The sequence below is a fragment of the Malaclemys terrapin genome, chromosome 2 (assembly GCF_027887155.1).
Source record: "Malaclemys terrapin pileata isolate rMalTer1 chromosome 2, rMalTer1.hap1, whole genome shotgun sequence".
Classification (NCBI taxonomy): Eukaryota; Metazoa; Chordata; order Testudines; family Emydidae; genus Malaclemys; species Malaclemys terrapin.
This window is the reverse complement of record NC_071506.1, coordinates 75,905,187-75,932,208: the sequence shown is the minus strand read 5'-3', so window position 1 is coordinate 75,932,208 and position 27,022 is coordinate 75,905,187. Positions and strand designations below refer to the sequence as shown.

The 27,022-nt window shown below is 40.2% G+C and overlaps 1 protein-coding gene across 2 annotated transcripts in view; it reads right to left on the bottom strand.

The window, feature by feature from the left end:
• Positions 1 to 27,022, bottom strand: part of B4GALT6 (beta-1,4-galactosyltransferase 6) — a 49,920-nt gene that overhangs the window by 8,388 nt on the left and 14,510 nt on the right. For both annotated transcript variants that reach the window (XM_054019268.1, XM_054019269.1), the window contains exons 2-6: positions 18,836 to 18,952; positions 18,270 to 18,383; positions 5,661 to 5,785; positions 4,550 to 4,666; positions 2,797 to 2,984 (exon numbers count right to left, since the gene is read on the bottom strand). In XM_054019268.1, the coding sequence (XP_053875243.1) occupies positions 2,797 to 2,984; positions 4,550 to 4,666; positions 5,661 to 5,785; positions 18,270 to 18,383; positions 18,836 to 18,952 (661 nt within the window). The remainder of the gene's footprint in view (positions 1 to 2,796; positions 2,985 to 4,549; positions 4,667 to 5,660; positions 5,786 to 18,269; positions 18,384 to 18,835; positions 18,953 to 27,022) is intronic.

Below are 27,022 nucleotides of genomic sequence, written 5' to 3'. Positions count from 1 at the left end.
ATATGTCAGTAATATTTCCAGTCCATTAATGTATTCTACAAAACAGGGAAAACTGATAAAAAATAAAGCAGTTTAACACCTTATTCTGAAGTATTTTTAAAAGTAATGGAAATTCCTCCCTTGTTTCAGTTTTTAGAGAGCATAGCTACACACGTTCAAGATTATTTTAATCCTTTTTGCACCAAGAGAATATTTCTCAGGACAATTAATGCATGTTGACTACCATTACACAAGTATTAAGTAATAAACAGCTGCCCAACCTGTACAGCCACTACAGCTACGTAGCTAAATTTACTACTGTCGGTCACTCTTTAAATTTTAGGAATTGTAATTTCCTGATTCCAAACAATGTATACACAGTGAAAGACCATTGGCACGGATGTTCCCTTTAGCCGCTGCCTCCTATAGTTACTGGACTAGATAGATCATCCCACCTCCTATAAGCTATCACAGAGGGAGGACATTTCCAAGGATCCTCTTTCAGAAATGTCTGATTTAATCCCAACCAAAATAGCTGGGTTTGCTCCCCAAGTGGCTCCTCCAAATATGGATTCCTAAGGAGGTGAAGACCATCTGCAAGGAGGCCCAGCACTTCTGCACCAGGATTCCACTGGTATTGTGCTAACAAGGCTTCCTTCTACCCATAGCTGCCTCTGGGACGCTGTGGGAGAGGAAGCTGCTTGATGAAGAAAATAATATAGCCCTACTTGTATTATAGATAATGTGGAAGCAAAGAATGGACAGTAAGTGGACAACTATTATCCCCACTTACCAATGAGCAAGCAGACAAAAAAGTAAAATGGACTCAATCTCCTGACTCTTAATCTCTATTAATTTTGGATTGTTCTACCTATCATGTACACGATGTTCTGAAAAGCCTTAACACAATGACATTTTCCGTAGCACAGGTCCAGGGTTTTCAATGACTTTTTTACAAACTGAACTCCAAACACAGCAAGCAACACACACAAATTGGAGAAACAAATTACAAAAGTTATCTGGAGCAACTGGAACAGTGAGAGATGCAGACAAGTTGACATTTAGAATTAATAATGTAAAGGAAAAACATTACCAATATAAAACTGCAGGGGAAGGGACATAATCCAGCTGCAGCATCCACATTATATTAAGCTTAATACTGCCTGAATACATGACGGGAAGCAGTCTATCAGGTGGGGAGAAATCTTTCACTGAAGAAGTGATCCACAAAGTTAAAATAGGAGACCCTATTTATTAAATAGTACATTATTGCAAAGTTGAAGTGGGAAACATTTCCTACAATATTGCCAGTACTCCTACTTCTCCTACTCCAGGGGTCGGCAACCTTTCAGACGTGGTGTGCCAAGTCTTCACTTATTCTCTTGAACTTAAGGTGTCGCGTGCCAGTAATACATTTTAATGTTTTTTTAGAAGGTCTCTCTTTGTAAGTCTATATTATATAACTAAATTATTGTTGTATGTCAAGTAAACAAGGTTTTCAAAATGTTTAAGAAGCTTAATTTAACATTAAATTAAAATGCTGATCTTACGCCACCGGCCCACTCAGTCCGCGGCCAGCCTGGGGTTCCGTTCACCTAGTTCAGCAGCTGGCTGAGCGGGGCCTGTGGGACCCTGGCTGGCGAGGGGCCGGCAGCCGGGACCCCAGACTGGGGGTGCAGGTAGGAATGTGTGCGCGCGCGCAGGAGCACCCGTTTGGTGCTCAGGGTGGGGATGGGGATGTGGGGGGCGCACGAGTCAGGGCATGGGGTGGGGGGGGGGCTGGGTATGTGTGGGAGTGCAGGGGTCAGGGCAGAGGGCTGGGTGTGTGTGTGGGGGTCAGGACAGAGGGCTGGGGTGCTCGGCTCATGGGGGTGCTCATGGCAGGGGGCTGGAGGGGATATGCCCTGTTCCCACCCCTTTCCCCAGGGCCCCATCCCCACCTCTTCTCTGCCTCCTCCCCAGGGCAGCGAGCACACTGCGGCTTGGCTCGCCTCCCCCTCGCAAGGCCGATCAGCGGCAGAGAGAGGGAGGGGGGAGGATCAGGAAAGCACCACGCTGGGGGAAGAAGTGTGGGAGGGGGAGCTTGGCTGCCGATATGATCAAGCTTCTGCCTCCTGCTCCCGCAGGAGAAATCAGTGGGTGGAGGGGTTGGGGGGGCTGAGTGGGGCCAGGACCCCGACAGGCAGCAGCGTGCCATCAAAAATCGTCTCGCATGCCATCTTTGGCACGCGTGCCGGAGGTTGCCAACCCCTGTCCTGCTCCAAGATAGTGATATTACAATGATGGTAAGAGACATCTCAAGAAGGCACACACTGACGACCTATTACAACAGTTAGATAGATGAAAACATAGAGCTATTTTAGAAGCCAATATTAAAAGTTTATGAAAGCAACAGAGACCTTTTGAGAGCTGTAATTACATCAGGGTAGTGAACGTAAAACCAACACTCAGAATATTTCTACAAAGGTAGACGAGCTTTTCTACAAAGCAGAAATATATTATCAAGAGCAGCTTGCCTTTATTGCTACATGTATTTTATATAATCATTTAGTAACAAAGAGGGTGCTAAAGGAGGTGGTGTCTATACTAGTAGCTTCTCAAATACAAAAACTAAACTTTCTCTTCTGTTCTTTCCTTTTATAATACTGTCAGTTAATAGCTTGTACAATATTTAGAGTAAGAAAATGGCATATCTGTTGGTTAAAATCTTACATTTTTGTAGGCTGAATGTTAACTACGGCTAAGGTTTTTTTATGTGCACATTCAAAAGACATTTCTGCATCTTTAAAGACAGGAAAGGTGAACTGTAGTACTTACATGTACATGTATTTGTCCAGCTTTGCTGCAAAATGACGTGGCATCTCTCCACATCCATAATAATTTCGGTCATTTTCAGGTAAATGATCCACATCATGAAAAATTACACAGTCCCAGGCAACATCCTTCATAGCCTCTTTGAAGCCAACATTAAAGAGCATTGCACGGTTAAAAGGTTGTGTACCACTCTTTATGCGGAAACAAAGGAGAAACCGAATAAGGCAAGAGCAAGTAGACACTACTTTGATATACAGGAAATTTACCAGCCCCCCTCGTATTAGAAAGAAAAGGGTGTGTTGATACAGAGGCTTGTTATGCTTTCATTTAATCACAGCAGCAGCAAGAATAGCAGTATTTCACCAACTCCATTTTGTGCAATTAAAGAAAAATCCTCCCTCTAGAATTCCTGCCCTTGAAGAGCAAGAACTTAAAACTTCTATTTAGTTTACATTAAGAAACATTGCACCAAATCAATCATAAGCACCAATACTATAAGGAGCACTGATACTTATCTTCAAGTACAAGTTGCAGTTAAGTTTTATGCCGAAGTATAAACGCAATACCAAATCACTAATGCAATACCAAAATTGCGAACAATGTTTAACCACTCAAAAATGTATCTTGTTAAAACAAAGCACACAGTATTTATGAATTTCAACTAGTATGAAATACTTTGCTACATGTTTACAGTAAGTTAACCTTGCGATAGGACATATGTCCACAGCCGGATAAAATCTTGTTAGATAATTTTATTAAAAACCTTTGTAAATTTTCAACATTATTTAATCCTTCTAAATAAAAAATGGAATTTGAGGAGCAGCTCCCTGAAGACTGAAAAAATTAGTTTACAAGCCTTTTTAGTATCAGAAAATTATCACGTAATTAGATCTTTTTAAGAACACCCATTTCCTCACTCTCCCTTATTCTTTTTCCATTAAAGACTGAATGTATGTATGTATGTATGTATGTATGTATGTATGTATGTGAAAGATGCAGAATTCACTGTCCTGGAAACCTAAATCATGTAATTAATGTATAGATCAGCTATTAATATAATACTGCCAACAGCAGAGCAAATTCCTCACAAACTGCCCCACCAATGTGCCATAACCCTGTTTTGAAGGGATAGAATCTTCGGGGGTCAGTCATTCTCCAAGCCAATTGAGGTCTATGCATTTATGATGAGACTACCTTTCAGGGTACTAGCTGGTAACATTTGCAATGTGATCACATATTCAGTAAGAATTAGACAGAGTCCACCAATTCATTTAATGACAGCCAAATGGACAACTTTCAAATGATAACTACTTTTGGTAACTATAGATTTGAGTTAGATAAGAATATGCAATCTAGAGGTGTAAATCTGTGTAGCCCTTTATTAGTCCCTGCCCTCAAATTCCTTTACAAATATCAATTTTTAATTTTTATAACTGCAAAGATAATGGTTTTGCACTACACGCCTTAACTTTGTATACAATAGATTCAAAGAGGTTAATGTTAACAGCTATAAAAATACTGCTCTATATTTTAAGAGAAATAAGATGTCACTGATCACCAATAAATCTGAGAAAAAAGAGTTGAGGGTTTTTTGTTTGTATTTTACTTAATGGTTTAGAAGGTAACTACTTAAATGTTTAGTTTCAGAAGTTGAGATTTCCTGATTCACAGAATATTCAATAGCAACATCAGACCCCAATCTGTGAGGAAGTTCCAAGAAGCTAATTTTGATATACTATTCTAATTAAAGACTCACCTGTTCAACAACATAAAAGGCAAATTCCAACCGTTGCTTCTGTAACATAGGTATGAGGTGCCGGAAAAAAATCGGAAGATGTTCATGGCGATTGCGAAAAGGAATGAGGATTGCCACCTGCAAAATAAATCAGATTAGAAAGTAATGTTAAGATGATATGGAGTATTTTAAAATCATAATGTGTTAAATTAAATCTGTTATGGATTTTTCAGTGTTTTAGCCTTAATGTTGAATTGGTGAATTCTTACAACTTTTTGTGCTCCTCTAGAAAGCAGCTAAACAAGGCAGTACTTTTTACATACAAAACGATGATGCATTTTTCTAGTGAATGAGTCTACAAGTGACTTTAAGGGGTAATGCTGATGTCCAATCACAGTTTATTGTAAGCAATTTATTGAACCAAAGGACTGAACATACTTGGAAGAGTCACCACTGATTAAGGCAATACCTTTTTGACTACATTCATTGTTCTCATGAGAAGTGTTCTAATCTGTGTATATTCACGATGGGAACACTGAAATAATGAATTCATGTTTATATATCGGGGTGGCCAAACTGGCTCACGAGCCACATGCGGCTCTTTTACCATTAAAGTGCAGCTCACGGACCCCCCATGCATCTCCCCATTCTCCACTACCAGACTAGGGGGAGCTCGAGACCTCTGCCTTGCAGCAGGATGGTGTGGTAGGGGCTCTGCCCAGTGGGAAGAGGGGTCTTGGAGCTTCAGCCCTGCGGAGCACACTTGCTGGGGCTCAGGGCTTCAGCAGGAGCAGGGCTGAAGCACTAAGCCCCGGACCCTGGCAGGTGTGCCCTGGCTCCCGAACTTCTGAAGATTGTCGTACGCAGCTCAGAAGGCCAATAAGTTTGGTCTCCCCGTTATATATTAAATTCCTACACAAATACCAAAAATGTCCGTAACTTCTCTGCAGATATGTTTTCAAGTACTGAAATTTTGTGAAGGTTCATGACAGTATTTAAACTACCCTTCTTGGATCAAATGACCAGCACAAAGATTTAAATTTCTAAGAATGGATGCTTGTAGTTTTCAAATATTCTCAATAAGCAGGAAAACAATTAGTGGAAAGGAGGTCAGTAAGGAACTTTGTCTCACCTTCCATCTTGGTTTACAATCTTTTGGTTTCCAATGACCACCTGGCTCAATGTCTAAATCCTTTGAAAATACTTCCTGAATTTCATCAAAACTAATTTCACTCATGTTGATGCTGATAAGGCCTCCTAATGTAGTAAGAAATATGAAAAATATTTATTCATTTTAATTAAAATGTATAAGTCTAACGTGTTTTTAATTTGCTCCACCAGGGACACTGTATAGAAGTAATCCAATAAATGGTTATTTTGATTACGGTACCCACTGATAAAAAGAGTCCTAGTTCTGACTCATTTCTTCCAGAATATTTAGTGTATATAGGAATGGAGTTTAGTTTTTTCCAAAGAAATTAAAAAAAGCTATTCCTCTGCAAAAGCCTGTAAAAGAATTCTAAAAACAAAATTATATATAACAATCTACAATAGTTAAAATACAGCTAAAACTTCTAATCATACATTTTACTCAAATTTTGCAACAAGACATTTAGTAGGCAAAGTAAACTTACCATAAGTGTGTCTTCTCATAATAAAGAATCACCTTCTCTAGAAGTCACAGTAGTTAGTTAACTGTGCCCACACTACCACACACAGAGGCACTAATCTGATACTGAAATTCCAGGTACCTTCACAGCTCCCCTTACATAGAAATGGAGAAATACACATCTCCATTCTCTAAACTTCTGAAGTTTTAAACCTAAATAATTACAAACATAAAAGTATATGCTATAGTGGGGGAAAATATATAGACTCTTCCCTGTTACAAGACGACATTTACAGTAAACTGAATTTGCCTAATCCCTCCATACATTCATAAACCTCTAGTCTGGATCACCATAACTGATGAAAAGTAGTAAGCAGCCCACTCAAAGGAGGGAGAAAGATTGGAAGGAAGTGAGACAAATTAAGGAACAGTAGCAGACTAAGACCCAGAAACAAAATGTAAAACAAACTGATGAAGCTGTGCTGTTTCACAACATCTAAGTTGTGTCATTTCTCTGTCAGATGTTGCCGCTTCAGACAGAATGAAGGATGACTTTTCCCAGGAAGAAAAGGCCTTAAGAGTTCTCAGCACCACCCTGTCATTATGAAACACACAGTAAGATTCTTACATTGATAACACTGCCAGCTCTGATACCTGTCTAGTTGGGGTGATAATGACCAGAAAAACCGGTTTTTATCGACAGGAAGAAGGCAGCCTCTGAAGTAAGGTACTCGAAGGAATGATCTGTTAAACCTTCAAAACCAGTGGTAGATCCCATTTTGGGAAAATTGGTCTGAACGTTGGCCGGCTAGCCTGACAACCCTGAGGAATCTGGAGATCTAGGGGTTCTCTGCCAAGGATCCCACAGACTCCATGAAAAGGACGCAGCTAAGAACAGAAACCTAAATTTGACATACTGTGGTGCTGGACTGAAGGCCCTTATCTTCACCTTTCTGAATAAGACCAAAATGGCTGGAATCCCTAGATTTCTGGGATCCATACTGTTTGTCTTGGCACCACTCACTGAACCTGGACAAGATGGAAAGGTATGCGTTTAGAGTTAAGGCTCTCCTGGATGCTAGCAAGGTCTTGATAACTTTGGAAGATACATCTAGGATTGTTAAGGCTTCCCTTTCATTAGCCAGGCTATCAGCTAAAGCCGGACTGGATCTGAATTGAGAAATGGGCCTTGGGAGATAAACAGTCTCCCTTCAGAGAAGATAATTATAGTGGAGATTCCAGTATCAGGTCCTATCAGGTTGGAAAACCATGTCTCCTTGGTCAATAGGGAGTTATCAACATGACTTTCACCTGCTCCCTGTTTATTTTCTGAATCACTTTCCCCGGGAGGGGAAAAGGTGGTCATGCATAAAGTAGGCCCTCTGGCTATTTGTGCAAAAGGGCTTCCATTCTCAGAGATTCGGGACCTGTCTCCATGGTGTAGTACCTCAGCCTCTTTGTGTTTCTGCAGCTCACAAACAAAGGCTGAAGGAAGACTGAACATCCTCGAGGTCAGTCCAAAGAGCTCCTCATACAGGCATCACTCCAGATTGTTGAATTTATGCCTGCTGAGACAATCTGCCTTCTGGGTCAGTTCTCCTTTTATGTGGATTGCTCTGAGGGACAGAAGAGATTGCTCTGCCCATTTCATTATTTCCATTGCTTCTGTGTATAGCTTTGGGCTTCTTGCCCCTTCTTTGTTGTTTATGCATGTGACTGTAGTTGTGTTGTCTGACTAAACCATACGTGATTGCTTTCCAGGAAGATCTAAAACTCACATATCTAGCTTGCCTGCTCTGAATTCTAGAAAGTTCATGCTGTATCTTTTTTCTCCAGGCTTGAGGTTCCCTGGGTGGTTTGAAAACCCAGATGAACACTCTAGCCCTCCAGTATAGCATTGGTAGTAAGGACAAGAGGCTCTTGGAGACATATAGGCAGGCCTTTGCAGATATTAACATGGAAAGTCCACCACTCTAGGGAGCTTAGTATCTGGATTTAGACTTGCACTTGGTCTTTCATGTGTTCCAGCAAATGGTTGCATGTTCTCAGGAGGAAGGTTTAAAGGCACCAGATGTGCTATCTTGCCCAAATTCCTATTCACGATACCAGAAAGCCCAGAAGCTGAAGACGCCATGCTATAGTAGGACATCTACAGTTCGCAAAAAACTGTTAAAATCCTGAATCTTCTGGAATCTTTCAGGTGACAGATTTTTGCTATCAGGGTTTCTGTATCTACTCCCCGGTGAGAGATGCTGGTTGAAGGAATCAGGGAGCAATTTTTGAAGTTGATGATGAAGTCATTAACTTTCAGAAAGTCCAGACTCAGAGCTGTGGCTTTGTGCACTTTGGCTTGGGAAGGGATGTGGTCGAGGAAGGGACATAGGTGGATATCTTGTGCCATACGCCTGATCACTACCAGCACCTCTGTAAAGACGCTGGGGACACAGTCTGAAGGGGAGCATTTGATTCTGGTAATAGTTTTTCCATAAATGAATCTCAGAAGTCTGTGGTTACATGACCTTACGAGGATATGGAGATAGGCATACCCTGACATCAAGGCGTCTCCTTGAAATAAGGAGGAGAGTGCTGAGGCCAAGGTCTCCATTCAGAACTTTGTCTTTCTCGTCCATATGTTGAGCCTCTTGCGGCAGAAGATGGCCCCCACCCTGATACTCTTCTGGGTATACAGAAGATGGAGTAAAACCCTAAGAATCTCTCTTCTGAGAGCACAATTTCTAATACTCTTACTTCCAGATAAGAAATCTCATTCTGGATCAGCTTGTGTTTTATGGGGACTGGATGAAGAAGAGTTGAGGGCTCCATCTCATCCTAAGGGACTACTTCAGCTCACTATATCCCTCATCCACTTGTCTGCTGTGGATGCATACCACTGCTCTGTGAAGGGAGAAATTCTGCCTTCTAGCTTCAGCCATGGGTGTGTGCACATCCAGTCATTGTCATAAGGTGGCCTTGGAGGCTGTGGAGCAGTCTCTGGGCCTTCTCCTAGAACCTTGATTCCAGGATTTACTATTGGAAAAGCTGCTGTCCGTTCATTGGTACTTCTGCAAGGAAGATGGATGAAAGATGTCCCTATCTGAATGTAAGTTACTGAGGCTCGGAGGGTCTGCCCAGATTTCACCATGTTTTCCACCACTAGTTGCTCCAGCTTTTCCTCAAACAGGATGGAGACTATAAACTTTCCTAAGCATAGAACCTGTTTAGAATGGGAATTTCATTTTTCAAGGCAGAACCACACCTGACACCCATCTGCTGAGCTATCTTGCCATGGTTCTGGCTGACAAGCTTGATACATTCACTGAACTATGAAGTGCTACAAATGCTGTTGCTAAGGAGATTTAAAAAAAAAAAAAAAGAGTAGGGCTCGAATCAGGGTGATCTTTGTTCCTTAGATCCATCAGATCCTCCAGCCAGAAGAGAGATGCTTTAGCAAAGCATGTTGCTGTCAGAGATGGTCTTTCAGGTAGCCAAAGAGGTCTCAAAGTCTTTTTTGAGTGTGTCCTCCACTTTCCTTTCTGTGTGATCCTTAGGGTAGAATTTTCCTTGAGGGGATAACCATCCCCTTACTAGGGTTTCAATAACAGCATTTACCTTTGGGACCTCAGCAATGGAGTTTTTTGGCTCCTGCAATCTGTAGAACTGGAGGTCATTTTTACTGATATGTTTGCTTTCGTCAGGCTTGTTCCCACTCCTCTATGACCACATCCTCAAAGGAGGAGTGCAGAGGAATAGCTGCCTCAGAAGAGGATTCTGAGGGCAGGAATTTGCTTTCAGGCTTGCTCTCAGGAACTTGTTCAGGCTGTAACTGTATGGTGGACACAAACTTTTTAGAGGGTAAGAATATTTTCTGTGTCTCCCCTGCTCATATTCAGAGCCCCATAGTTGTTCTACTGTGGAGGAGGAGGGGGAGAATAAAGAGGAAGAGTCAGAAGGCATGTGCCTCCTGTTTGTCTTCCCTTTTTTGGTTTCTCTGCCCTTGTAGCCTGCCTTGCAGGTCAATGATCTCTGTTGTGGCTCTGATGAGGTCTTTTATAGTGTGCCTTCCAGAACATCTGAAGACCTCTATAGAGCTCTCAGAGTAGCAGCCATGTTAGTCTGTATCCGCAAAAAGAAGAACAGGAGTACTTGTGGCACCTTAGAGACTAACAAATTTATTAGAGCATAAGCTTTCGTGGACTACAGCCCACTTCTTCGGATGCATATAGAATGGAACATATATTGAGGAGATATATATATACACACATACAGAGAGCATAAACAGGTGGGAGTTGTCTTACCAACTCTGAGAGGCCAATTAAGTTAGAGAAAAAAAAACTTTTGAAGTGATAATCAAGCTAGCCCAGTATAGACAGTTTGATAAGAAGTGTGAGAATACTTACAAGGGGAGATAGATTCAATGTTTGTAATGGCTCAGCCATTCCCAGTCCTTATTCAAACCGGAGTTGATTGTGTCTAATTTGCATATCAATTCTAGCTCAGCAGTCTCTCGTTGGAGTGTTTTTGAAGTTTTTCTGTTGTAATATAGCCACCCGCAGGTCTGTCACTGAATGACCAGACAGGTTAAAGTGTTCTCCCACTGTTTTTTGAGTATTTTGATTCCTGATGTCAGATTTGTGTCCATTAATTCTTTTGCGTAGAGACTGTCCGGTTTGGCCAATGTACATGGCAGAGGGGCATTGCTGGCACATGATGGCATATATCACATTGGTAGATGTGCAGGTGAATGAGCCCCTGATGGTATGGCTGATGTGATTAGGTCCTATGATGATGTCACTTGAATAGATATGTGGACAGAGTTGGCATCGGGGTTTGTTACAAGGATAGGTTCCTGGGTTAGTGGTTTTGTTCAGTGATGTGTGGTTGCTGGTGAGTATTTGCTTTAGGTTGGGGGGTTGTCTGTAAGCGAGGACAGGTCTGTCTCCCAAGATCTGTGAGAGTAAAGGATCATCTTTCAGGATAGGTTGTAGATCTCTGATGATGCGCTGGAGAGGTTTTAGTTGGGGGCTGAAGGTGACAGCTAGTGGTGTTCTGTTATTTTCTTTGTTGGGCCTGTCTTGTAGGAGGTGACTTCTGGGTACTCGTCTGGCTCTGTCAATCTGTTTTTTCACTTCAGCAGGTGGGTATTGTAGTTTTAAGAATGCTTGATAGAGATCTTGTAGGTGCTTGTCTCTATCCGAGGGATTGGAGCAAATGCGGTTATATCTTAGAGCTTGGCTGTAGACAATGGATCGTGTGGTGTGTCCTGGATGGAAGCTGGAGGCATGTAGGTAAGTGTAGCGGTCAGTAGGTTTCCGGTATAGGGTGGTATTTATGTGACCATCGCTTATTAGCACAGTAGTGTCCAGGAAATGGACCGCTTGTGTGGATTGATCTAGGCTAAGGTTGATGGTGGGATGGAAATTATTGAAATCATGGTGAAATTCCTCAAGGGCTTCTTTTCCATGGGTCCAGATGATGAAGATGTCATCAATGTAGCGCAAGTAGAGTAGGGGCGTTAGGGGACGAGAGCTAAGGAAGCGTTGTTCTAAGTCAGCCATAAAAATGTTGGCATATTGTGGGGCCATGCGGGTACCCATAGCAGTGCCGCTGACTTGAAGGTATATATAGAGCTCTCTGTCTCATTCCTCCCCTGCAGGGTCCCAGCCCCTAGAGAAGGCTCAAATTGGGAGTGAAAAGGGCTGTTTATTAGACCTGCTTCTTTCCCCAGAGAGTCATTTTAAGAATTGGTGTAGGGAGAGGGGGTGAAGCCCACAAGACTATTCTCGTCAGTTTCAGGAGTACCCTGGGCAGCTGGATGGGGTGGGGTCCTCATCCTTCAAGCCTCTCCCTGCTCGGTTCTGTGGCTCCAGGTTCAGTTTTCCCATGTCAGAGTTGCGGCTACTCGGGCAGGTAGTGGACCTTGTAATCCTGTCAAGCTCGGATCCCTGTGCCCTAACAGAGCTAAGATTGGTTGACTGGGTGTAGGCAGGGCACACCTCACTGTCTGCTGAGTCTGTGAAGGCTGCCTTGCAAATAGAGTGATTTTTGGACTTGAACTGGTGCTTCCTTAGCTGTTCTGCCATGCCAGGGAGGGAGGGGAGGCAGAGAACCTGGCATGGTGGAACTGCTGCTGCAGTTTAGTCACCAAGGGTATGTCTATACAACGAAATTAGGTCGATTTAATAGAAGCCAATTTTTTAGAAATCAATTTGATACAGTCGATTGTGTGTGTCCCCACTAAGCACATTAAGTCGGTGGAGTGCGTCCACAGTAACGAGGCTAGCGTCGATTTTTGGAGCGTTGCAGTGTGGTAGCTATCCCACAGTTCCTGCAGTCTCCACCACCCATTAGAATTCTGGGTTGAGCTCCCAATGCCTGATGGGGCAAAAACAATGTCGTCAGACCCCCCTCCCTCCCTCCATGAAAGCAACAGCAAAAAATCGTTTCTCGCCTTTTTTCATGGGTTACCTGTGCAGACGACATACCACGGCAAGCATGGAGCCTGCTCAGCTCACTGTCACCATACGTCTCCTAGGTGCTGCTGACAGACTCGGTACTGCATTGCTACACAGCAGCAGTTCCTTGCCTTTGCAAGTTAGCAAAGACGGTTAGCAGCCGTATTGCACCGTCTGCTGCTGTCTCCTGGTTGCTCCTGGCCAACCTTGGTGAGGTCAGTTGGGGGCGCCTGGACATAAATGGGAGTGACTGCAGGTCATTTCCTTCTTTAAGTTTAATGGAGTTGTGCGTGTTTCTCCTTGATGCAAACCCGCCCCCTTGGTTCACTCTACTTCCCCATAAGCCAACTGCCCTCCCCACCCCTCTTTGATCACCACTTGCAGAGGCAATAAAGGCATTGTTTCAAATTCATGCATTCTTTATTAATTCGTCACACAAATGGGGGGGGGGATAACTGCAAAGGTAGCCCGGGAGAGATGGGGGAGGAGGAAAGCACCGGGTGGGGTGGTATAGGAGGGGAGGAGGGAAGGACAAGGCCACACTGTACTTCAAAACTTATTTATTGAATGCCAGCTTTTGTTGCTTGGGCAGTCCTCTGGGTTGGAGTGGTTGGGTGCCCGGAGGCCCCCCCACCGCATTCTTGGGCATCTGGGTGAGGAGGCTGTGGAACTTGGGGAGGAGGGTGGTTGGTTACACAGGGGCTGCAGCGGCGGTCTGTGCTCCTGCTCCCTTTCCTGCACCTCAACCATACGCCGGAGCATATCAGTTTGATCTTCCAGTAGCCTAGGCATTGCTTCCTGCCTCCTCTCATTACGCTGACGCCACCTCTTCTCTTGCTCCCGCCACCTGTCCTCACCTTCATTTTGTGCTTTCCTACACTCTGACATTGTCTGCCTCCACACATTCTGCTGGGCTCTTTCACAGTGAGGGAGGACTGCATGAGCTCAGAGAACATTTAATCGCGAGTGTGTTTTTTTCGCCTTCAAATCTTCGCTAACCTCTGGGACGGAGATGATACTGGGAGTGTTGAAACCATTTGCAGCTGCGGGAGGGGGAAAAAAGGGAGTGTAGTCTTTAAAAAGACATTTTAGAGAACAATGGGTAGACTCTTTCACGGTGAACCAAGCTGTTAACATTACATAGCACGTGTGCTTTCTTTACAAGGTCACATTTTGCCTCTTATATTGAGGGTCTGCTGGTTTGGTGTGAGAGATCACACACACAGGGCCAGCGGGCAACAGAATTCGGCTTACAGGCAGTCATGGTAAGCCACAGTCTTTTGGCTTCTTTAACCTTCATAACATGTGGGAATGGTTTCAAACAGCAGTGCCCTCATTTCACATATCAAGCTCCCATTTAAAATGGGTTGGCCTTTAAAAGGAGGGGCTGCGTTTTCGGGTTAACGTGCAGCACAAACCCAACTAAACCCCACACACACCCAATTCTCTGGGATGATCGCTTCACCCCTCCCCCCACCGCGTGGCTAACAGCGGGGATGATTTCTGTTCAGCCACAGGCAAACAGCCGAGCAGGAATGGCCACCTCTGAATGTCCCCTTAATAAAATTCCCCTATTTCAACCAGGTTACCCTGAATAATATCACTCTCCTGAGGATAACACAGAGAGAGAAAGAACGGATGTTGCTTGAATGCCAGCAAACACCGGGACCATGCGCTGCCATGCTTTGTTATGCAATGATTCCAGACTACGTGTTACTGGCCTGGCGTGGTAAAGTGTCCTACCATGGAGGACAGGATAAGGCTGCCCTCCCCAGAAACCTTATGCAAAGGCTTTGGGAGTACATCCAGGAGAGCTTCATTGAGATGTTCCTGGAGGATTTACGCTCCATCTCCATACACGTTAACAGACTTTTCCAGTAGCTGTACTGGCCGCGAATGTATCCCAAGCCTTCAGGGAAAATTAATCACTAAACACAATTGCTTTTAAACCATGTATTATATTTACAAAGGTACACTCACCAGAGGTCCCTTCTCCACCTTCTAGGTCTGGGAGCCCACCTTCGGTGGGTTGGGAGGGTACTAGATCCCGGGTAATAAACAGTTCCTGGCTTTCGGGGAAAACGGTTTCTCCGCTTGCTTGCTATGTGCTATCATCTTCCTCATCCCCAAAATCCGCATCCCTATTGCGTGAGAATCCAATGACGGAGTCCACGCATAGGGCTGGGGTAGTTGTAGGGGCACCCCCTAGAATGGCATGCAGCTCATCATAGAAGCGGCATGTCTGGGGCTCTGACCCGGACCAGCCATTTGCCTCTCTGGTTCTTTGGTAGGCTTGCCTGAGCTCCTTAAGTTTCACACGGCACTGCTGCGGATCCCTGTTATAGCCTCTGTCCTTCATGCCCTTGGAGATTTTTTCTAGTGTTTTGGCATTTCGTCTTTTGGAACGGAGTTCTGATAGCACGGATTCATCACCCCATACAGCGATCAGATCCAGTACCTCCCGTTCGGTCCATGCTGAAGCTCTTTTGCGATTCTGGGATTCCATGGTCACCTGCGCTGATGAGATCTGCACGGTCACCTCTGAGGTCGCCACGCTGGCCAAACAGGAAATGAAATTCAAAAGTTTACGGGGCTTTTCCGGTCTACCTGGCCAGTGCATCTGAATTGAGAGTGCTGTCCAGAGCGGTCACTATGGAGCACTCTGGGATAGCTCCCGGAGGTGAATACCGTCAGAATTGTGGAAAACACTGAGCTGCAGAAAGATATTCTGTTTCAAGTTATGTTCTAATACAGCAGTTCTCAACCAGTGGTTCTAGAGGTCACCAGCTGATATCTGCAAAATCCCTATGTGTATTTTAAGAGCGTAAGTTTGGGGCAAAATATGACCAGACAGTATCTCTTCCAGGATCAGGGTCCCCAGGTTAACTTCAGATAGGTAAAGAAAGGCAACTGACCTAGCTAAGCTGAAACTGTGTCAAAGTGCACTTGATTCCAGGCACAGTAGTCTTCACTGCCTGCTTCAAGAATGATTTAGTGAGGCGAAAAGATGAAGATGGGCATAAGAATGTCTCATTTACGTTGAGTAGTTTAGAGAGATGATTTAAATTTGTTTTAAATCAAATACATCCTGTACATTTACAAAGTTTATCATTTTTTTAGGCAGTTCAGTTTTAAATTAATGTTATCAGTACAGTCCCATACCTACTTGTCATTTAGCTAAATTCCTGAAGTCATAAAGTAGTAATTTCAATTAAGATGAATTTGTAATATTGGTGAAGTAAGGTAAAATTAAAACATTAGTTCAATCAATTAACAATAGATATAACTTTTTCAACTCATCTCATTTTTCAGTCAGAAGCAGTTTCTGTATTTTTAACTATTGACTTGCCAAATATGTCCTATCTACTTGTATTGATTAGTCCTTTTATATCCAATCTATTTTTAAAAATAGTTAACTACCCAGAAATCTCCGACTGTCAAGATACCATTACGTGTAATATGGATTTGAGATAATTTAATATACTAATCGGTAATTATGTTATTGCACAGCTCTTGAGACTGACTTTTTAGCAGGAGGGTTAAAAAATACATTTTTAGCCTTGAAGACAAGTTGAGAGATTTCTGAAAGTTAGCTTGGAATTTCTGTTTTTACAGATTTAAAATTTTTATTAACGCTAATGTTAAAAAAATTATTTAATACATAAGTTGAGAAAAGAGTGTCTGTAAGTCTGGGTATAGTGCTTAGATTATCCACAAATACAAAGATTGTTTTTAAAGTCATAAGATACATATGGTACATAATCAACAATAAAATTTTTGATAATATTGAATCATAAGAGGTAATTAAAACATTTTTCTAAATTAATATGTAACTAGTGTACAATCATATCATGGTCACACACTAGCCCTTTCCTGTGTCAAAGTTTTTAGAGAAATGTTGTGATAATTGGGCCTATAAATTTACTCTAGTTGTAAATTCAATTGTAAAAGCATAAGAATGACCATAGTGGGTCAGATCAATGGTCCATCTAGCGCAGTATCCTTTCTTCCAATAGTGGCCAACGCCAACTGCTTCAGAGGGAATGAACATGTAATCAAGTGATCCATCCCCTGTAGCCGGCAAACAGAGGCTAGAGATAATGAAAGTTCATAAAAATGTTAAAAAACTTTCTAACATTTGTTGTTTAGTCAAACTGCTTTCAATAATGAAAGTTAACAGCAATGCAAGAGTACACGACAAAGAGACTAAATTAGTCCAAACTAAAAGGCCATGTTGATATAACTCAAAGAGGATACTGAATTCATGCTTGGTAAAAAACAGAAAACATGGAACCAGAAATTAATTAACCAGAATTGGTGTGTCAGACATCAGGCATTTTTGGTGGACAAAATAATGAGGGTATGGGCTATTCCATCCACCATTCCCTTTGTGGGTCCTGAAAGAAAGAAACTTCGGGAGGAAATTCAGAAGACCGGACAGAGGCTACTGGAACAAAATTCACCACCAGGGCTGCCACCCTCATCATCTCCTGGGACCAGAGACTTTCTTTGCCCTAATCATAATCCTGAGAAATGTCCTCACCAGACTGGGCCAGTGAGAGGGACCCAGATAACACTGCCACTTCTACCACTCCAGCAGAAACCCAAGCACGACCTGGGATCAACACACTAACAACCACAACTATAGCCCATCTCAACTAATGTCTTCTTTTTTCCCCTAAAGGGACAGTTATTACAATCTTTTGTAAAACAGAGACCGTCAAAAAAGGGGAGGTTTCCTTTTAAAAATTCTCTCTAGCTAAAGGGAAAGGGAACAAAGCGTGCTGTTAAAATGAAAACCTTATTTAAAACTTTACATTTAAAATGCTTTAACTGTTTTTTCTTTATCTTTAAATAAAGGTTAAAAGGATTTTTAATGGTATGTTTGCCATCGTACTAAGCAGGCTGAAGTCTCTGTATACCAAGCCCCAAACCTTGTTTAACACTATTTAATGTTGGACAGTGACTGGATTAGGTTAACACCTTTGGCCCATTTATTCCAGCTAAATAAATACAACAGAATTTAAGCTAAGATTTTAATCTAATGCTAAAAGGAGTTTTTGAGTGTATATACACATGAGAAAAGAAATAAGGTTGTCTGAGCAATTTTTGTTGCTTTTTAAGTACCTCACTTTGAAACCTTAATCTTCTCAACTTTTCATACGAATTATTTTCATGTTTTTTTCACATTTTATGAAACCGTTGCCTGCTCAGTTATAACAGGATTTAGGACTTTTTTACCTTCTGAAGCACTCACTTTGCTATCTTATGCAGCTTCTCAAATATTGGTGCAATTCTGATTAACTGATGAAAATGTAGGCAACTTGTTTTTGTCTCATTCAATTTTCCACCAAAAATACTCTCACCTCCAAAAATTCTAGGTAACAATTCCCCAAAGCCTCTAATTCAAGAAAGTGGTATATAACAAAAGATGCACTCTAACTGTAGGTGTTGAATACTGTCTTAATTGTGGAACAAATGCCAGAACACAATACACAGAAGAAAATGTATATCAAAACATTAGGTATTAGTCAGAATATTGGGCCAAATTCTGCTAAGCATTATTATATATGTTAAAGTGAGTTTTATTCAAGAATTCTGGTTAACAGTTTGCATTCTGGTTTAACAGAACCAGATGCAATAGATAAGGATATAAATTAAGGTGAGATAATAAACTTACTCATGTAAGGCAGCTTTTCTGGACAAGCCTGGTAAGGAGAATATGTGAAGTTTTCTGGAAGATACATTGTTGTTTGAGCAAGGTAGTCACTGGAATTGTTGCCTTCAGGATAATCTTAAAGAAAAAAAACAGTTTACTCTTGTAAAAATGAAAGTTTCCCAATGGCTTCTCATCAATATATCACTATGCTGGGGGGGACTGTTTTGCATCTTATCCTGACATCACTGCATAAACTTTATGTTTGCTGCAAGTTCCGACAGTGAATATAAAAACATTCTCTAAACCATTATCAAGTTGATCCTTATGAATTCTGATCTATTTACCCCAGCTCTTGATAAACCTATTTCTTAAAGAAAACTTAACTTCAGTTTCACAAGTGACTTTGTAAAGAGTAACCACTCTTCCCTTCCCTATTACTCCTCAAAGTTGGGAGAGTATGTGGGGGAGGGGAGAAATGAAGGGTGCTTAGAGCTAGGTTTTTGTAAACCTATGTATAAACAAGCTATGTCATTGTCATGAAGAAACAGACAACTTTTTTAAAATAATTAAATAGGAAATATTCTTACCTGTGCCATTCAGAGTAGCATTTTTATTAGTGTACAATCTGATCAGATGTCCTATTGTTTTCACATTTTCTCTCAACATTATGCCTCGAGCTTGCACCATAAAGAGATAGGTGTTTGCTGTTAAACACAAAAGTGACTATTTCATGTTAAACGTAATTCAATAGTATTTCATTTTATTTTAGTATTTACCAACGTATAATGTCATCAAATCAATACTGAACAATCTTGGAGTTCAAGGTTAGCCCTCAAAAACCTATTAGACCAAGAGTAGGATACACAGAGTAAAACTTAAAAATATTTAGGGTAAAAATCAATAAACAGACAAGAGGAAAAACATTAATTCATATTTCTAGACCTAACTGAAAGGGTAAAAACATCAAGTTAATAAATAGATTGAAACCTTAACACTATTTCATTTTCCTCCACCATGCAAAAAACCTATTAAGATACAGCATTAAAAATCAATTTACCCATAGTGAGTTATATATATTTTAGAGGAGAGAGAGAGAGAAATTTTTTAGAAGAGAAATAACTGTAACCCACAAAAGCATCTATTTCCTACTTCTTGACTGTTTGTAAGGGTATGCTAAGATTTACCTCTCTTCATTCACCACCAGCTGGAAGTATTAACCAGCAGCTATGCCATTTTACAATTATATAACACCAATCATTGAAAAATCTCAAAATACAGTAGAACCCTGTTTACTGGATCCTCCATTATTTGGCTCTCCTTATTAATCAAGGAACCAGCACACAAAGGTTCAGAAGTGGGTAATCTCCTGTGGTCTCTAGATGGTGCTGCAGCCTCGCACTTTCCCATTCTTCAGATTACCTGAATTTCTGATTATCCAATCTGGCTCCGGTCTCAATTAGATCAGCTAAACAGGGCTCTGCTGTACTAAAAGTCAGTTTCTCTGTGAAGTAGTTATTAGAGACATTACAGGTTGGTAAACTCAGGTACAGACAGACAATTTAACTGATTCACACAAGATGACAGCACATCAGTAACAGAACCAAGAATCCTGTCTCTCAGATCAGTAATCAAAGCCATATACAGAGCTCATATAATACTATCTTTGGCCTGAATAGAAAGGTGAGATGGACACACAAATCAGAAAGATAAAATGTTCTGTTGCCTTCTAAATAGGCACAAGCCTAAATGGGATCCATACGACTTCAGTAATCTACAAGTGGATGGACAAATTCCTTTTGAAAATCAGTTTTCATACCAGGTAGCAAAGTGGATCATCGCTGTCCTTTCACATATGCCAAGCATGCAAAGACTCATGCTTTTGAAAAATTTCTCTACTGACTACAGCATAGCAACATAGTGTCACTAATAAGGACCCCCCAATAAAACCTTTTGAACAGAAATCTGGCTGGTCACATGGCACTGACTCATATTTCCAGCTGATAAACTGCATTAAAAAACAGCTAAAAATCCATTTTCAAAGCAAACCAATTGAAAATTCCATCCACCATATTATTTACATCTATATGAATTTGTTGGCAGAGGTGGTGATGGGCAGTACACTAATACCAAAACCATCATCTCCTTTATGTCAAACAAGCACCATCAGAAGAGGGGAGCGCTTTGAAAATCTTGCCTTTATAATGTTCACCACTCTCAGGGGCCTCTCCCCTCAGATTAGACGGCATTACTGAGCATCTTGACCATTCATTCATATATATATGATAGATAGATAGATGCAAATCAACAAAGATTTTATTTTTCTGTGTCTGAAAGCTAGATTTCATATTTCCTTCTTTCCTGGTGGGACATTTCAATGTAATTTTACTATATAACTGTTCAGTCCTCTGACATCTGTATGTACTAAGTATAACAAACTTTAAGACAATGTGCGTTTATTGACTGATTAATACAGGAGTCAGGTGGCTAAAGGCATGAGGCCACAAGCACATTATAATTGATTTAAAATATACATCTTCATGTGTCTTAATGCAGTGGGCATTTAAAATTATTAATTGCTATTTTGACCATATGATTCCACCAAAACAAGCATTGCAACATGTAAAATTTTCTTTTTTTCCTTTTTGCTGCAAGCCAGATTTCTTTTCTCTGTTGCTCTGTACTCAATACTCAAAAATTAAACCTCCAGACCCTGAGAGGAAGTAAGAAAATCCTGTGCCATATACCTTTAAATACACAGAACAACAAGGTGACTAGTTTTCCCTTAAAAGAGTGAAAATCCTGTGATGATGGTAAGCAATTCAAGGAACATGTCCATTTAATAAAATGATCAGTAATGCATACTACATTAGAAAGCAAGGAAGATAGAGGTCAAAGCTATATAATCAGTATTTTTTTGTTACTGTTATTTTGTTTTGGATTTTGTTTGTTTCATTTTGTAATTTAATAAAGAGGGGATCAGGTGCCTACAAGCCAAATGCAACCCAAAATTTAAGGCTGCATCCGCATAAAAAGAACAAAAAATAAAAGTTTGGCTAGTTGAGAAAAAGAACATCCTAACAAAACCAGGCAGGATTTTGAATCCCTCTTCATTAGGGGACATGTTATGAAGATCTGCAAAGCAGAGCTAGTAGGATTTTTTTGACTTTTTTTTTTTCCAAATCAGAAAGTGTTAGGTCATCAAAACCAAAACTGTTCATGGAAAACAGTTTCTATAAATTTCCCATTTTGATTTCTAAACAAGAGGGGTCATTTTGAGAAGTCAAAATTACTTTTGTTTCAAAATGTTGAGTTAATTTACATTAGAAAAATGTTTTAAAAAAAGAGTCAAAATCAAAATGAAATGTTTTGATAAACCCACTTTAAAAAAAATTCTTATCCTGAATTTGGATGAAAGGTCAATCTCAAAATTTTTCATGATTTTGTTTTTTTTTAACTCTATACATCCCATGGGATAAGAAAGCCATTTGCCATCTGGTTCTCTCAGAAAGAATAAAGAAGGGTTCAACACTACAGAAGTATAAATTTGATCTAGTTGGTATTACTGAAACCTGGTGGGATGATTCACACAATTGGACATTAAAATCAATGGTTATAACCTATTTAGGAAGGATCAAGTAGGCAAAAGGGTAAGACCAGTGGCACTTTATGTCAAAAAATTGTTTTACCTGTTTCCTAGTCACTGATAACTCAAAATGCTTATGATCATAAGAATGACCATGTCTTCTGACAGTGGCCAATGCCAGATGCTTCAAAGGGAATGAACAGAACAGGGTAATTATCAAGTGGATCCATCCCCTCTCATCCAGTCTCAGCTTCTGCCAGTCACAAGTTTAGGGACACCCAGAGGACGGGGTTGCATCCCTGACCATCTTGGCTAATAGCCATTGATGGACCTATCCTCCATTAAGTTATCTAATTCTTTTTTGAACCCAGTTATACTTTTGGCCTTCACTACATCCCCTGGGAATGAATTCCACAGATTGACTGTGTGTTGTATGAAGTACTTCCTTTTGTTTGTTTTAAAACTGCCTATGAATTTCATTGGGTGATCCTTGGTTCTTGTCTTAAGTGAAGCTGTAAGCAACACTTCCTTATTCCCTTTCTCCACATCTGGCATTGACCACTGTCAGAACACAGGATACTGAGCTAGATGGGCCACTGGTCTGACCTTGGGTATGGTTCAATAGCCCAACAGATATAAAGCACAAAATGAGGTATTAGTTGGTGTCTACTACAGACCACCAAATCACACTAGGGAATAGGATGACCACCTCCTTATGCACCTATCTATAATATTTAAAACAAAAAACTGTGTAATCATGGGGGACTTCAATTTGAGTGACATTTGCTAGAGGTCTCACACTGCCAGAACTAAAACATCCTGGGAATTTCTAAACATTACAGATGATACTATCCTAACTCAAAAAGTGTAGCAACAAGATGGAATTCCTTATTACACCTTGTTCCTAAAAGATAGAGGAACTGATCACAGAACTAAAAATAAATGGTAGTTAAGTACAAGTAATCAAATTTTGACCATATTCATAATGTGCAAGCCCAATAAAGCCCAGACACTTAGTGTTTTAATAAGGCAATTTCATAAAGCTGAAAACAATTTTGAGCCAATCTGCTAGGAGGAAGAATTTCATCAGAAAAATGTGAATGATAATTGGAAGTCATTTAAGAACACCTTGCAAGATGCCCAAAAAGCCACAATACCATAACCGAGGAAGAAGGCCTTGCTGGTTAAAAAAAACTGACCTGGTATAGAGGGAAAGTGAAGGCACCTATACATTTTTTTAAAATATTAACAAATGGAAGAAAGGACAACTTGATAGTAATGAATATAAATCAGAACCTAGAAATTGTAAAAGAAAAAAAAATGATAAGGGAAACAAAGGGACACAGAGGAATCCATGCCCAGGAGAGTTAAGGACAATAAGAAGGATTTTTTAAATATATTAAGAACAAAAATAATCTTGACAATGGTACTGGTCCATTACTAGATGGAAATGGTAGTATTATCAATAATAACGCAGAAGAGGTCAAACTATTAAATAAATATTTCTGTTCTGTATGGGGGCGGGGAACTGAGGCTACAACCTCAATATATGGTGATAACACTCGTTCCATTCCAATAGTATCTCTAAAAGACTAGAAACAGAAGATACTAAAGTAAGATATTTATTTTCAAATCAGCAGATGCAAATAACTTGCATCCCAGAGTTTTCAAAAAACTAGCTGAGGCACTCACTGGACCATTTATGTTGATTTGGAGCACAGGGGAAGTTCCAGAAGGCTGCTACAAAGCTAGTGCTGTGCCAATATTTAAAAGGGGTAAATGGGATGACTCGGGTATTTATAAGCCTGACATTGATCTCTGGCAAGATAATGGAGCGGCTGATACAAGATTCAATTTAAAAAATTAAAGAAAGGTAACGCAATTAATGCGAATCAACATGGGTTTATGAAAAATAGATCTTGTCAAATTAACTTGATATATTTTTGATGAGATTTCAAGTTTGGCTGATAAAAGTTCTGTAAGGTATTTGATATTGTATCACACAACATTTTGATTAAAAAACAGTAGTGTACATCCCATAAAAAATTAAAAACAAAACAGGAGTAGAGTATTATCCCATTCCCAACCCCCAAACAGGAGGGCTGGTGGACTGCCTTTACTCTGGCATGGGTCACCATACCAGGAGTCATGCTGCCACCAGCACAGTTCTCAGGGTCATGGGGACATGCAAGCCTTCCCACCGCATTGAGATTTAGTCCATGGGAAGGATTCAGAATCACTAGTCACATTAAGAAGTTTTAGCCTTAAGTGGCTGGGAACTCCCAAAATTCTCACACTGAAGGTCTGAGACCCAAGAGTGAGAATCAGATTCTCACCAGGAGAATATTTGAAGTTATGGTTACTCTACCTCTAATATTCTTTAAAATACCAAGGAATATTACTTTAAGTGGTCAGCTTTAAAATAGCACTTTTGTATTCCAACTGTTCAAACTGGTGCTTTTCCTGCTAGCTTCTCTGCTTTGTCTGAAGCTTTTGTATCTAGCCTTTCAGGAAATCTCCAGAGACTATTAATTCCCTGAGCTTGTATTTAAAAGATTTTCCAACTAATGAAAACTTTTCCCTTAGAAACCACTGTAAAAATCAATTACATGAATTAATAATTCAATGACAACTCTTTACCCTTAGACAAGTAACTTGTTTTTAAATCAGATTTCCCTCAGGGGTCAGTCCCTCAAGGCTAAAAATAATGTTTTAAAAACATGACTCCTATAATAAAAAGTTTATTTTTCTGGTAAACATGGGATGAGATTACAATGGAAGAATCTCAAAGCAGTCCTTTCAAATATTCCCAATCTGCCCCTCTTTTTCCTCATGATCATATGGGTCCTTCCTTGGATACCTTCAAATATTCCAAGACGACAAGCTAAAAATAATGTAATGTACTTTGGTTTTTGAACTCCTTGCTTTGGATATACACACTAAAATATTTGCTGCTTCCAAATTTTGACTGCAATTCTAAAATGTTGTAAATGAAGTTACTTTCACTATTAAAAATGCCAAGCATTCCTGAAGAGCAGATTACAGAACACAAGGTTAATAAAAAAAAAATAAGCAAGAATAACCACAGTCCTCCCCACATTCATAAATAAATGCAAAAATCATTTATTTGAGATGACTTTCCCTCAACCAAGTCCCCAAAGAGAAAAAAATCCCCTAGAGTTAAATTCTTTCTTCTGCAGCATGTAAAAAGATACTATTATTTCTAATTGTAGTTACTTTGCTGCATTATGGGCATCCATACAGTCAAAAAAAAAAAAAAAAAAAGAGTCTGGGGCCATAAAAGTACTTGGATTACTTGGATGACAGACTTAGAAGGCTCCATCTTTTGTGACATTATTTAGAACTAGACTGGATAAAACATTTGAGAATGTTATAGGGAACCATTCTACATTAACAGAGAGGATGGAAAAGTTAACTAATAGGTCTTTTTCATCTCCAGCTTCTGTAGTTCACTGGCTGTGTAGTTTGCTGAGGTGGGCTGATCAGGAGACAGTTAAAAGCAACTGTCTCTGGGCCTCAGTTCCTCATCTATACAATGGGGAAAATACAATTTCACCTCACAGGGAAGGGTGGATAAAAATCAATGATTTAAAAAAAAATGTAAATGCTTTTTGAGGAAAATCTATCTAAAGATAGTTTTAATTAAGATACATTATAGCTCAAAGATATCTCATCATGGAATAGGGATTATAAATTCTAATTCTATAGTATGAGACAATATATTCACGTAATGTTTAAGAAAAGTTTTGTAAAGGAATTCCAATAGTTCATGGATTAGGGACCCAATCTTATGGGGGTGCTAAGGGCTTCTCTATAGATTATTTAGGTTAATCTTTCTATCTACCCAATGGGATTCAGTGCTCAGTCTAGAAGATATCATCGAAGATCCTTAGTTCTCAAACTGTGGATTTGTCTCTCCAGATATAACATGCTCGTTAACAGCAAAAAATGTTTTAAAATAAATAAATAAATATAGAGGGGTAAAAAAACAACAGACAACCCTATTGTGTCTCTGCAAATTTGTGTACACAGAGTCAATCCCTTACCTCTCTCTAAAAGTGCAAAGTTTCAAAAAGTTCAATGAATAGAAGATTGTTGGGGGTGGAATAGATATGGACAAGGAGAAGAAGTCTGGAGAGAAATGTGAGAAGGGAGGGACAGGCAATAGAAACAAAAGTGAAACTGTGAGCAGCATATTCCAGAAGTCTTGAGGTCTTTCTGAGTGTAGCCTTCATTGATTTGAGATCGACCATACCATTCTCTCACTAGAAGAGAAAAACTATAACGGCAGCAGGCTGTAAAAGTGACCCAGTTTGGGAATATTTTAATGAAGTTCCTCTACCTGTGGGTAAGACAGGCATGCGTGCAAAATGCAAACAGTGTAACAAAGAAATGCAAGGCCTGGTTGCTCGAATGAAACAGCATCATGAGAAATGCTCCTTCTCAGGAGGAAGCTGAGTTGAAGATGATGAAAGGAATATGTCTGACCATGCAGGAGCTTCAGGTTGGTAAACTTTTTTATTTCATACTTCTTTCTTAAGGACTGCCTGTCTTCCTTCTGGACTATTCTTGAATTCTCATGTTTGAGCAAAAAAATATAGTTGTTACTCTATGGTACTATCATATTAGATGCAGTTGTGATAAAAAATAAATAGCTGAAATAGGCAGATCTTCCTTTTACAATTTCACCTTTAAAGTAGTACTGAGTCTCAGTGAATGCAATGAGTAATACTAAATGAGCAGACTGGTAATAATAATTAAACAACTGCATTGACTTATTTTGTTTAGGAGAAGCCATCCTCAACATAAAGGATTCTGAAGACTGACTACCTTCAAGATCACCATCATTTTCTATAGTTTCAGAGTTATCTGCCAATGATAGTGTTTCAGTCACATCATATCACATAGCCACAGCTGTAGCAATATCAGCTGTAGCAAAAAGAAAAAAAAAATCTCCATCATCCAGAAACAACCATAGATAAGTTTGTGATAAGAACCAGCAGATTACAAAAAGAGGTAACTGATGAAAAAAAAAACCTCTCCTTTCCATATAATTGAGAACCCACACCTCATTAACATGGTTCAGTGATTAAGACCAGGATACAGTCCACCCAACAGAGCAGATGTCGCAGGCAAATTGCTGGATAAAGTGTATGAAAGAGAAATTGAG